Source organism: Diabrotica undecimpunctata, chromosome 7 (assembly GCF_040954645.1).
Source record: "Diabrotica undecimpunctata isolate CICGRU chromosome 7, icDiaUnde3, whole genome shotgun sequence".
Taxonomy (NCBI): domain Eukaryota; kingdom Metazoa; phylum Arthropoda; class Insecta; order Coleoptera; family Chrysomelidae; genus Diabrotica; species Diabrotica undecimpunctata.
The window spans coordinates 36,668,364-36,681,660 of record NC_092809.1 but is presented as its reverse complement, the minus strand read 5'-3'; the positions used below and the strand labels follow the sequence as shown (position 1 = coordinate 36,681,660).

The window sequence follows — 13,297 nt, the reverse complement described above, 5'->3', positions numbered from 1 at the left end:
GTGTGTGTCTTATAAATAAACTGATTGAAAGTTACTGATAGTGATTTTGTTTATTGATAAACTTTATCGATTCAGTCAAAAACCAATTGCTTAAAACCAAACTGTTTAAAAAACCTGTTAAAACCTAGAAATTGTAATTGTTTGTGTTTAATAGTTCCGTAAATTTGCTTAAACTTTATAGGAGTGATGTATACAGCTTGTATACAAGTGATGCATAAAGCTAAAACTTTTTTAGAACTTGTAGCAGTCACAACTGCTAACATATAATTAATTAATATAATTTATTATTAAAATCCTAAAACCCCTCAGAATCCCGTTTATGAAACGTTTATGGGCAATAGACGAGACGATGCGCAAACTAAAGTGATCAAGAGGTGCTCGGCTAAAGGCAGTTTTGGCCAACAACTCACACAGAGAGGTGTATTTCTCCATGCCTTAACCGGCAAAATCGGGTAGAAAATCTGGGATTGGATTTAATGTTTTCCCCGAACATCAAGGGAGAAATTGGAACAAATGATAAAAATCTTGATTGAAAAAAACCGGCTTCCAAATCTGCAGAAATGAATATTTAAAACCCGGCTTCCAAATCTACTTAAATAATTATTTAAAACCCAGGTGAGCAATTAAATCATTTAGTTTTATAGGCCTATCATTTTATTGATATTTTCATTGTCTTTTGAAATATTAAAAGTGTAAAATCCGAGTTTTCTCATATGTATCATGTGGCCTTGAGCCTAGATCATAAATTTATCGGACACCTAATTAGTTTTTTCTGTTTTTTTTGTATACCTACCCGGTATAAAAACTTTCATGCCTAATTTACTAGATATTCTTTAAATGCGCAGACGCAATAAATAGACAGGATGACAGTCAGCTGATAAAATAAAATGTTTGTTTATTGTGGTAATTCGATGTAAGAGTATGTGTTGACAGTCATCTTTGGGTGCCTTGATGTTTCTCCAAATGTTATTTTTTGTAGATTTCACCCGATTAGGATAACGTTTAATATTAGAAGTAGTTTAACCAAACACCTACTTCAACCCATTGGTAACCAGGAACCGATTGTCTCCAGAACCACAGCGTTCTTCGTCATTCGTTTTTTTCGGAGCCTCAAGGACCGTCAGAGTCTTAAGGGGACCTAACCAGGACAGCTGTAGTGTTGTGACAGACATTAACAACAAGTTTCTCAGGGTTAAGGTTTTTCTTGTAATTTACAACTTTGTATATGCATATACCAAGGTTAGTACTTATTACAGTTTTTGTATCAGCTATAAAAAGTTAGGTAAATAGTTATTAATTAATTAAACTAGATTCATTGATAGGGAAGGGGTTCATGATTTTTGTATAGCGGGTTTTAAAAGGGAAGGGAAGAAATTTATGTATCAGGGTTTTTAAAAATTATATATATATATATATATATATATATATATATATATATATATATATATATATCTTTCCGAGTCTGTTGGCCATACTCATCACACTTGATCACTTTAGATATCTCCCAGCATCTATGTGTAAGCATAACACTTACACATAGATCTGGTGTTTAGCTGCTTTGACACATATTAGTCGTATATTTGTTAGGTAAGGTAGTTTCTTTTGTATAACCGTCACGGTTTTTTTTTTAGTATTTATATTCCCTACCTTACCTATCTAGGATTTAACTTTCGTAACTAACCTTAGTGTTAAGATTTCGCTTCTCCCATGGACTTAGATTATATATTTACTAATACACCTTTTTGTTTGGCCCAGTAGTGGGGGTCCTTCATTTTGTCGTGGCTTTTTGGTCCTCGCATACCGTAGCCCCACTACTGTAATTATATTTTCTATATATAGATATAGGTGAGTTTTGTTAGTTGTTAATATTATAAATATATTTGTTACAAGTAGTTTTGCTTTTATTTCAGTTCCTGCTTACAGTTATAATATAGCAGAACAAGGTCAATAGTGTCTTTTCGGTTTTTAAACATTACTACAGGGAATTAAATCAATAGTACTTTATTCCTTGTTGTTCATAACTTCATTTATTTTTTTCGTTAATTTCCTTCAGAAATTAGCTGGCGCCCATTTCAGTATTTTCCTAGGCATCTCCGTATATTCTCTTATCTTACCCCTTTTATAGTTCCAGATTTTCCGGTGCATTATTATATTGTATTCTTTTGGATAAAAAGATCTCTTTTCCCCTTATCTCAAAGCCAAATTCTAGTGTAGTGAGGCTAGCCCGAATTCGTGCTTGAGGTTTTGTGTCTCTGTGTTCTTTTGAGCTAAGCCATTCTTTTTATTATAACTTCTTTGCTAGTTCTTCTCTAATTTATCATCTCCTTCTCCATATACCACCCTCTAAACTTTATTTAGGTAAATAAGAACTCCCTCTTAAAAGGTAACTGGTGCTGTTATTTTTGTCTTAAAACCATTTTCGATCTCTTGTTGCAGGATGGAGACGTGGCTTAAAGAAGGCACTTTAAAGCGCTCGGCTGCAGAACTTGATCTTTTGCTAAGGGTAACTGTGATAATAATAAAAGTGATGCAACTGAAATCGCCACAAACCAAATTAGACCAGTAATGGCCTCTACAATTAATCAACCCAGAGCAGTTAGGTACTAAAAAACTAAGGAAATATGATGAAAGTTAGGTTAGGTTTAGGATTAGGTTAGGTTAGGTTTAGGATTCATGGACAAACACACAATCCTCAGTGTGTTATATGCAACAAAGTTCTACCAAATAGCTCTATGGCTCCAGCTAAAATGTGTCGTCATTTACAATGGGTTCATGGAGAGCTCAAAGAAAAAAATGTTGAATTATTTATTCGGAGGAGTGACGAACTTTTAAAAATAAAAACGGTTATGGTTCAAACCACAAAAACGGTGAACAAAAAAGCAACTGAAGCTTCTTACTTAGTCAGCTATTTGATAGTTCAGAGTGGGGAAGCATACTCATTTGCGGAAAATCGTTTTAAACCTTCATATATGGAGATGGTAACATGTGTGTTAGGTGAAAAATCTTGAAAAGAAATGGCTAAGATTTCACTTTCGAATGACACGGTAGTTCGGCGTAACAGAGATTTAGCAGCCAATATAAAGAATGAACTTACTTTTCGCCTTAAATCTTGCAAATTTTCGTTACAAATGGATGAATCAACCGATGTAGCTGGACTCGCAATATCAATTGTAATCGTTAGATATCAGCACGAAAACGAAATCTTGGAAGATCTTCTTTTATGTAAATCTCTACTAACACGTACTACTGGTGTCTAAATATTCTTTTAAATAGTTTTCTTGAAGTAAATAAAATTCCATGGGACAACTGCGTTAATATCTGTACCGATGGAGTAAAGGACATGATTGGCATAATGAATGGGTCTGTACAGCTTATTAAAAATATAGCTAAAAATTGTTCTAATAGCCACTGCATAATCCATAGGCAAGAATTTGCTGCTAAAAAATTATCCCCCAGTTATAAGAGTGCTCTTGATGAGGCCATAAAAATTATTAACTTAATAAAATCTCGGCCGTTAAAAAATTGTTTATTTAAATTACTCTGTGAGGAGATTGGATGTATACATACATCTCTTCTTGTACACACTGACCCGGTTTCTTAAGGTAGGGGACGAGGTGCGTGCTTTTTTTTAGAACAGTATTTTTTTAACTGAAATGTTGATTATTCGATACTAATTGGTTACTTAAAATTGCCTATTTAAGCGACATTTTTGTTAAAATAAATGAACGTAATTTAACACTCCAGGGCAAACAAGTAAATTTATTTATTGCCCACGAAAAACTCTTGCTTTCAAGAAAAAAATGGACTTTTGGACAATATGTATGCGCTCCAACGAGTTCGATTGTTTCCCAACAATAGAAGGCTTTTTAGAAGAAGAAGGGGTTGAAATGTCAGGCATTTATTAAAGAAATTATTCAACGTCTAAAAGAATTCAGTGAAGCTTTTGATAAGTATTTTCCAAAAGAACAGCAGATTAAATATACATTACATAATAACTGAATTGTGGATAAAAAAAACCCATTTATTTTTAATGACCTTTCACCATGTCAACGGGAAGATACGAAACTTTTATTGAAATGACATCTGATTCATCATTGCAAAATAAATTTAAATTGATGCTATTAACGGAATTCTGATGCAGTATAAAAGATAAATATGAAATTGTCGCAAATGGCAGTGTTAGTGCTTTTACCATTTGTAACCACATATATAAGCGAAACATGGATCTCAGCTTATTTGTTATTTGTCCACAAAAACTACCCGAACAGACTTGATGCCGAACCTGACATGAGAATTCAATAGTTTATGAAGAAAATAAATATTTTTTAAATAATTGTCATTTTTGTTGCATATAGTTAATCTACAGCTGAGGTTAATCAACTGCTTAATATTCCCAATACTGACCTAGTCATGTGAATCCAGGACCCTGAGACAATCGTAAAGAAGAACGATAGACGCCACTGAAATGTTCTGTGGGAGACGAATATTGCGAATTCCTTGGATTGGACCGACCGTAGAACAAATAATTCAATTTTAAGAGAGCTAAAAGATAGCCAACGACTTTCCAGTAAAGTACATCTCCAACAGTTGAAGTACTTTGGACATGTTTAAGAGCAAACACAGAAAACATTTTTTTTATTAACTCCATTGAGTACAACAATCTGCCCATTGGGCATTAAGCATTTGGTATGGTAAAAAATGAAGACATGTAGAGAGTTACTCCAGTGAGTAACCTCATTACAATTCTAAAATTAAAATTTTATTAGTTTGAGTACACTTATTATGTTCAGTTGGACAAGTCGGACGGCAATTGCCGTTTTAGTCTACGCACTTCAAAGACATTCCGCACATTTAGTTGTCCAGCAAACGCGTTAGGATGCACTAGCACTCGTTCACAGTATTTAGAACTAAAACGTTGTATGGCTTATTTCACGGATTCTAGGGGGATGTAGTGTTGAATCACCTCGTTGGATAGATAGTATGGCGCATTGGCTATGGTACGCAGCACCTTGTTTTGGAATTTCTGTAAGATGTTTGTATTGGAGACGCTAGCAGTGCCCCATAGCTGAATCCCATAAGTCCATATGGGCTTGAGGATAGACTTTAGAGTAAAATTTTGTTATCCAAAGATAGTTTTGAATTGCGTCCAATGTCCCAATACATATTTCTCAATTTATGTCCAAGCTGTTTTTTATGATCCAAGTGCATACCAAGATATTTAGCGTCCTCGGATTGAGGAATTAGACAATTATCAATATACACAGGGGGCATGTTTCTCTAGGTAGCGTGAATGTAACATGTATTGACTTAGTTCAATTAGATTTGATGTGCCATACTTTCATCCATTGCTGAATTCTATTTAGGTTTGATTGAAGATTTCTTGATGGATCTGTGTGGGATGCCAGGATAGCAGTGTTATCTGCATACGATGCCACAGTAGTTGTACTAGATGTTGGAATGTCCGCTGTGTATAAAAGATACAGAATTGGGCTGAGAACGCTGCCTTGTGGATTGCCGGAGTGAATAGGATATATCTTAGTGTGCTAGGTACCGTGCTTCACCAGGAAGTGTCTATTTTCTATGTAGGATTTTAAGAGCGGGAAGTGAGGATAGGGTAGGAGCTTCTTTAATTTTATTTGTAGTCCTACCTTGTCAAAAGCCTGAGATATGTCAAGGAAAGCAGCAGAACAGTATCTTTGAACAGAAAACATGGAAAGACTTATTATACTAGGAAAGGTGGAAGGCCCAAATGGCGAGGAAGATCCCCAACTAGATGGATCGGATCAAATTACAGGAATATGTAAAACATATTATGTATGAGTTAAAAGAAATGACCAGGGACAGTGATCTTTGGAGACAGCCAATACACGACATCACGTCAACCACTACACTCCCTCCGGGGGGTCAGGATTGGATTGAAGAGAGAGATTGAGACAAATCAGGGGTTCCACAATAAAAGTTAACTACTAAAAAGGGTTTCATCTATCAATAAGATTAGGAAACCCTGGTCTAGATCTCTCCGCCGCTAGGAAGTAGATAGAAGTTACTCATTTGTATAAAAGTAAGAAATTTAGTAATGTAAACTAAATATAGGTCAAGGGTGCTAACAACTGGGTGTAGCTCCCACTGTGTCATTTTTGATATCTCTCTTAAACATTTTGTTTATTATAATATTAATTGCAATTTAATAAAGTTAAAAAAAATCTTCCTTTGGAAGCTTAATTGGACAATTATCGATAATGCTCGGTAACAAGTATGAATAACTATACTTTAAATGTATAATTGTTGTTGGTTGTTACTGATGACACGCATTTTTAATTATTTATACAGCAGACTCTTCTATAAGCGATAACATTTTGTTAACAATACCACAAAAAATCCTTTTTTATTGTGTAATAGTAGAAAAATATATTTAAGGTCAGTGGAAACTCGAAAAAACGGCGTCTAGGTGGAGCACAGTAAAATCTAGGATTACCAAAACCCGAATTTATTCGACGCGTTTATTTCCTAATTTATATCGGAGCTTATCCTCGGAAATTGGTCACCGTATGTTAGAAGTGCGAACAATAACCACACATCGTCCTCTATTAACCATAAAAAAGACGAAATAACGGCGTCGCTGCCTACATAAATATCAGATTTGAGTGCGTCCTTTTAGAGGATCCTCTCCTCTTTCGTACGCAAACAAGCTTGTGGTGAATCTCTTTTTTCGGGATATAAAATGCACTTACCCACTTTCCTGTAACGGCTTTCATGGCTCCGAATAACAATTTCAGCTCTTTCACGGTGATGCTGTAGCTCGCTAGGACGCCGAGCATCTCGATCAGCAGATCTGTAAAAAAGTGTTTCGTGAGAAAAGCTATTTTAGAGGATTTTAAAATACACATTTGAGCGACTAGAACGCCGAATTCAGGTAATATTTAAAGTGCATTTTACGATATTCGAAAAATAAATATAAATGATGATGGTAACGCTAGGCAAATGTACAGGATATGTCAAAAGTTATACGCGAAAATATTGTGCTAAGATAAATATTAACTTTCTTAGAAAGATAGATATTAAGTTAAAAAAAAAACATTAGAAATCCCAAGATTTCCTACTTGGCGAAACTAAATTCTAATGTTGTTATTAGATGGCGTTGTAACGTCTGTAAATTTTTATAATTATTATACTATGACGGGAGAGACTTAATTTCGATTCAGAGCCTCTGCATATGGCGCTCTGATGATATCTGATGTGGTTGAAATACGTATAAGCGGATGGCAGATGCCCTGCATTGAAATTAAATCTAAGACCCCTTGTCTGTTTAAAAATAAACTTCAGCACCAACATAAAGACTAAAAGACATTAGAATTCATTAAAATTTAGAAAAAAGCACGAACGTTGTAAATTTGTAAAGAGTATAGGCCCAAAAAACTGTTGAACACAGGGATGTAGAGCTAGTTCGCGTCCGTAGTATAATACTACACGTGCACCCTGGGTAATACTAAATGAGCTAGCAAATACTGGCGGTCAGACAATCTTAGTATCACCTGACCACGACACACAGAAGTATGACTCAAAACTTACCAACAAGCTCTCCTCAGAGCTATTCTACTAGACAAATGGAGCCTTCAGTTCGAATTTGTCACATTAATATATAAAATATAAGCTACGCCAAAGGCCAATATCTATCAAGGATACTAAAAGATAACGATATAGACATATGTGCCGTATAGGAAACCCACTGTGTAACAGAACATGATCTCCGAAAAAGGGGAAAAATACCAGGCTATGAATTACTGGTCGCTACGTATCATCAAACATACGGCACAGTCACATACATAAAAACAAATATAGAAAACGCATCCCACGCATACAAAAGTCGGCAGCATAACTATCACTAACGTCTATAAACCTCCAGGCAATCAATGGCCAATGCACGTTCTAGAAACTTAATCCCATCCAGCGGTGTATGTATGCGATTTCAATAGTCATCACGAGCAGTGGAAATACAGGAAGAATGACATAAATGGGGAAGAGCTATGGTCGTTTTGTCTGAGCTGTGATAAGCACAGTCAAGAAGAGCATACCTAGAGGTTATCGAAAAGAACATATTATCTCGGGATGGTGTCAAAATAGTGATATATTATACCAGAACTTTCTTGAAACTGGAGACCAAGAGATTGCAGATGAACTTATTCATAGTCTGAATGCAACACGACAGCAAAAATCGACTGAGACAGTAGAAAACCTAAACTTTCAAAAATCAAGTCGGAAATCCTGGGCCCTAATAAGGAAACTTAAAAATGGTAAGAGCTTTCAACAAAGAAAAGCAGGTATAAACCCAAACTTAGTGGCATCTGATATTGTTTCGACATCAAAAGCTACCAGAGATAAAGCTCACACACGAAACATAAAGAAACATTTAAAAACCTTAAAATCGCAATCAATCGAGACCGAACACTCTTGCCCTTTCATAATTGAAGAAATAGATATCGCCCTTAAAGACGTTTCCCCGGGGTAAAGCTCCAGGTTTCGAGGGCATCCACCCCGAATTCATACTCAATTGCGGGAAATACACAAAAACCTGACTATCATATTTCTCCACAAACATAATTCAGACCGGCAGAGTACCACGGGAATTCCAACACTCAAAAGTCATAGCAATACTAAAACCGGGTAAACCAGCTGACCACCCAAAAAGCTATCTCAAATCCTCAAAGTTATACCAATTGAGCAAGCAGGTTTTAGACCAAATCAAGACCAGGTGTTATCGCTCTGTACTTACATAGAAGCCGGCTTTCAAAGAAAACTAAAGAGTTCTGCTGCGTTCATAAATCTGTCAGTAGCTTTAGACACCGTCTGGCAAGAAGGAAGGATTTATAAACTCCTATGCACTATTCCTTGCAAATTCACCGTTAGATTAATAGAAAATATGCTCACTGACAGAGTAATTCAAGTGACTATAGGATCCGAAGTAAGCACCCACAGAAAACTCAAAAATGGTCTGCCCCAAGGCTCGGTACTCGCACCACTTCTCTTTTGCCTTTACATCGCAGAAATGCCGACAACAACATCAACAAAGTTTCGCTATGCTGATGACTGGGTTTTATTAACCCAAACGAGGTCACTAGAAAAAGCTGAAGAGATTCTTACGGAAGACCTAGAGGTTATGGGAAATTACTTTCAAAAATGGAGACTTCGCCCCAATGCCTCCCAGACCGAAGTAACCTGCTTCCACCGAAACAACAATCTGGCGTCAAGAACCCTTAACGTTCACTTTGATAATACACGACTCAACCACAATAAACATCCAAAATATCTAGGCGTGGCAGCTCTGCGGCACAACATGGGGGGCATCGGCATCCACACTCAGGTCATGAGGCTTAGCTCTTGTTTATTCCGTGGCTTGAATACTGCGCGCCAATATGGATCAACAGTGCTCCCGTTAAAAAGATATATGTCCAGCTAAATAACACCATAAATAATACATTGACTACCAGTGCTGAGCGACATTCCACCACCACATCTTCGCAGACTCAATCTGCTTACCAAACAATATAACAAGAGCTGATTCATAACTATATAGAAGATGCAACCAAAAGTCGACTGCGCTCCAATCTCCAATACAAACTGCAGAAACAGCCGCAGCCACAGGGTTCAACATGATCACCAAATGGATCCATGAATGGTCGGCGTGCGAGGAGTGCCACCAGCGGGCCTACAAGGGCAGTTCACAAGACTTCCTGTTTGCGACGATCGAGTCGATTAACTATAACGACGTTTGCCTATAAATTGGGCATGATTTAAGTATTTTTATATCAAGTCAATTTTAACGTTTATTGTAATATTATAGATGTGTCGAAATTCCACACAATGCAAGAATGCAGGGGAAAAAGATCTTCCTATTGGAAGATCAAGAAAGCAATGGGAGGATGATGTAGATGAGGACGCCAGAAATTTCATTGGTAGTCGATCGTGTAGGAGAATGGCTGTAGATCGTAACGAAAGGAGAGGTTTGATGAGGGAGGCCAGGGGTTGAATTGGGCTGTAGAGTCATAGGATGGATGAATGGATTATGACAGAAGTATAAATATGAGAAAATATACAGGGTGTTTAACAAATTGTATGTTTGCATTAGCACGTGTAGTAAGAATTCGGCATATCCATATTATCCAAGCCTGGAAAATAATATTGCGTACATTTTTTCTAAGTAAGATTTTTGGATATTCTGTAAAACAATGGAATTATCGACTAATGTCGCATTAAAACTCATCCTGTATATTAAAAACACCGGGTGACAAAACGCAGTCTTGTCGTAGTCAATGTTTAATTATTATGCATACTTCCATTAATTGAATCACTGAATTGATTTAATTTTTTCCAGCAAATATCAGCAGTTGAAAATGAAAATTAGTGAAATTTAAACATACTTCTTTTGTGTAAATCTGGTTGTCTTTCGACCAATCGTAATCAAGCAAGCAAGCAACTTATTTCAAATGTTTCTTTATCGTTTTTAAACGGATCTTGCACATGTTTATATAGGACGCCACTGGTCATACACAAAGACCAAACAGTGAACTTTTGTATCCTTCAAATAATAAGAAAAATCTTTTTAATCTTCTTTGGGATCAGACAAGATAACTGCCAGTTGCAATTTCATTTCTTATTAAAATTTATCACAACAGACATTTCGTTTTAATCGTGATATACCGCCAGCTGTAAGAATATTATTTTGGACCGAATTTTCCACAAAATTAAATTTTACGTAATTTTCTTCTTCGCTTTTCCACGAAGCATGCATGCCGTGTCCGTACCTAATTCACACGAATGACAGTCGGCGCCACAGGCGTAAGAATTACCGCAGATTTAACGGTTTAATCTTTTTAATGGAGGATTTATATTTGTGAGTGGCAAAAAGATATAAAATTTCATAAATTGCAAATTCATATTAGCTGTTATGCGAAGAGTAAATAGAATGTCGGCCCCTGAAAGTGGTAGAAGTAATGTGAGATCGCAAAATTAGTTATATTTTTTCTTATTTAATTTCAGTACTAACGAAATCAAACAAAAAACGGGTTGGGAAGTAGGGGTTTAAGGCCCAATTTGAAATTGTGATTAATTTACTATTTTTAAAGGCAATAAGTCACAATTTTACTTTAAAGTAAGTTTATTTGTCGTTTTGATTTCCAGTTCGGAAATCGCTTTCAAAAATACAAAATATTAATAAATTAAACCAACTTTGTTTTTACTTCTTGATAATTTAATTTTATCTAAGTCATTCATATTGACAATTCAGACATATATTATACATTTTATATTTTTGAGAATAGAGAACACGAATACAGAAAATTTTACAAACAGGTTAACACAAAAAGAAAAGTTTTCAAGCCACAAGCGAAGCAAGTCAAGGCCCTTAACGGAATTCTTTTAAACGAGAGAGTGCAAGTACTAGAAAGATGGCAGGAACATTTTAGTACGCTACTTAATGGAGAAAGTAGAGCTGAAGGTAGATATGATATAGAAATAGAACAGGAGGATACTGAACTACCAACTTTGGAAGAAATAAACAAAGCAATTCAGTCTCTAGCCAGAAACAAGTCACAAGGAGCAGACAACCTACCCGCAGAAATATTTAAATGTGGCGGTCAAACATGTGTAACCCTCCTTCACAAACTACTAATACAGGTATGGCAAGAACGCGCGTTACCAGAAGATTGGAATACTGGAATTATATGCCCCATACACAAAAAAGGAAACGTTCTTGAATGTTCCAACTTTAGAGGGATCTCCCTTCTTAATACAGCATACAAAATTGTGTCCCTGATACTTAACGAACAACTGGCACGGTATACTGACAATATAATAGGATCCTACCAAAGAGGCTTCTTGAAAAATAAATCTACCATTGATCACATATCATCCATCAGACAAATATTAGAAAAAACGACGGAGTACGACATAGACTGCCGTTACATCTTCGTAGACTTTAAGGCAGCGTACGATACTATTGACAGGTCCCAATTATATTCGGCGATGATCGAATTAGGAATACCAAAAGGATTGGTAGAATTATATTAAAATGACAATGATGAAAGTCGAATGTAAAGTGCGCGTACAAGGGGATGTTTCAAAACCATTTAAAACCAACAGAGGACTGCGCCAGGGAGATGCGCTATCATGCACGCTGTTCAACCTAGCGTTAGAAAAAGTTATGAGAGATTCGGGAATAAACTTAAAAGGTACGATATATACCCGTAGTATACAAATAATGGCATACGCTGATGATATCGTCATAATTGGAAGAACCCAAAATGAAGCAGTGGAGGCTTTCACACGTATCAAAAATGCCGCAGAAAACATCGGACTTCTGATTAACATCCAGAAAACTAAATAAATGTCGGCCATATAAAGAATTCAACAAAATAACTTAGAGGTGCAACACGAAACGATAGAAATGGTAGAAGAATTCTGCTACTTAGGATCACTGGTAGACTACAAAAATAACACATCCAACGAGATAAAAAAAAAAGAATATGCGTGGCTAACCGCTGTTATTTTGGCCTGGGCCCTCAACTAAGAGCGAGAGGTATGTCAATAGCAACAAAGTGCAAACTTTATAAAACAATAATACGCCCAGTGCTCACATACGGATCGGAAACATGGGCAATGACGACCCGAGATGAAGAGTTACTGCGAGTCTTTGAAAGAAAAGTATTGAGGACTATATATGGCGGAGTAAATGAACAGGGTCTGCGGAGAAGGCGATATAACTTTGAACTCTATAGACTTTTTGGTGATGCAGATATTGTGAAGACCATCAAAATAAACCGCCTAAGGTGGATGGGCCACGTTATGCAGATGGATGAGAATGATCCCACTAAAATAATTATGTTAAATAGGACGGTCGGAAGAAGAAGAAGGGGGCGACCTAAACTCAGATATCTGGACGATGTACAGGAAGATCTGAGGGAGATTGGAGTGAGGGGCTGGAGAAGACAGACACTCGATAGGGAAGGATGGAAGAATGTTTTGAAGCAGGCCAAGACTCACGAAGGGCTGTAGCGCCAACTGATGATGATATTTTTGAGTTGCGTTCTTGGGACGACTTTATTGGAACGTAGTTCATTCGATTATTCTCCTATTAGTGACCCCATAGTGAATCATGAGGAAAAAAACAGGAAAAAACCTCGTGATACTATCCCCACATGGTAAGTATTTGGTCTTACATTTAGTTTACCTTCCATATTACCACCAAACTCTGATTTTTATGTGTGTTATTTTAAAACATTAATTAGGTATCTTTGATATGCTA

At 36.3% G+C, this 13,297-nt stretch overlaps 1 protein-coding gene across 10 annotated transcripts in view; it reads right to left on the bottom strand.

Moving 5' to 3' along the window:
- rg (A kinase anchor protein rugose) overlaps positions 1 to 13,297 on the bottom strand; it is a 742,603-nt gene that overhangs the window by 623,976 nt on the left and 105,330 nt on the right. For all 10 annotated transcript variants that reach the window (XM_072537071.1, XM_072537077.1, XM_072537078.1 and 7 more), the window contains exon 3: positions 6,732 to 6,832. In XM_072537071.1, coding sequence (XP_072393172.1) covers positions 6,732 to 6,832 — 101 coding nt within the window. The remainder of the gene's footprint in view (positions 1 to 6,731; positions 6,833 to 13,297) is intronic.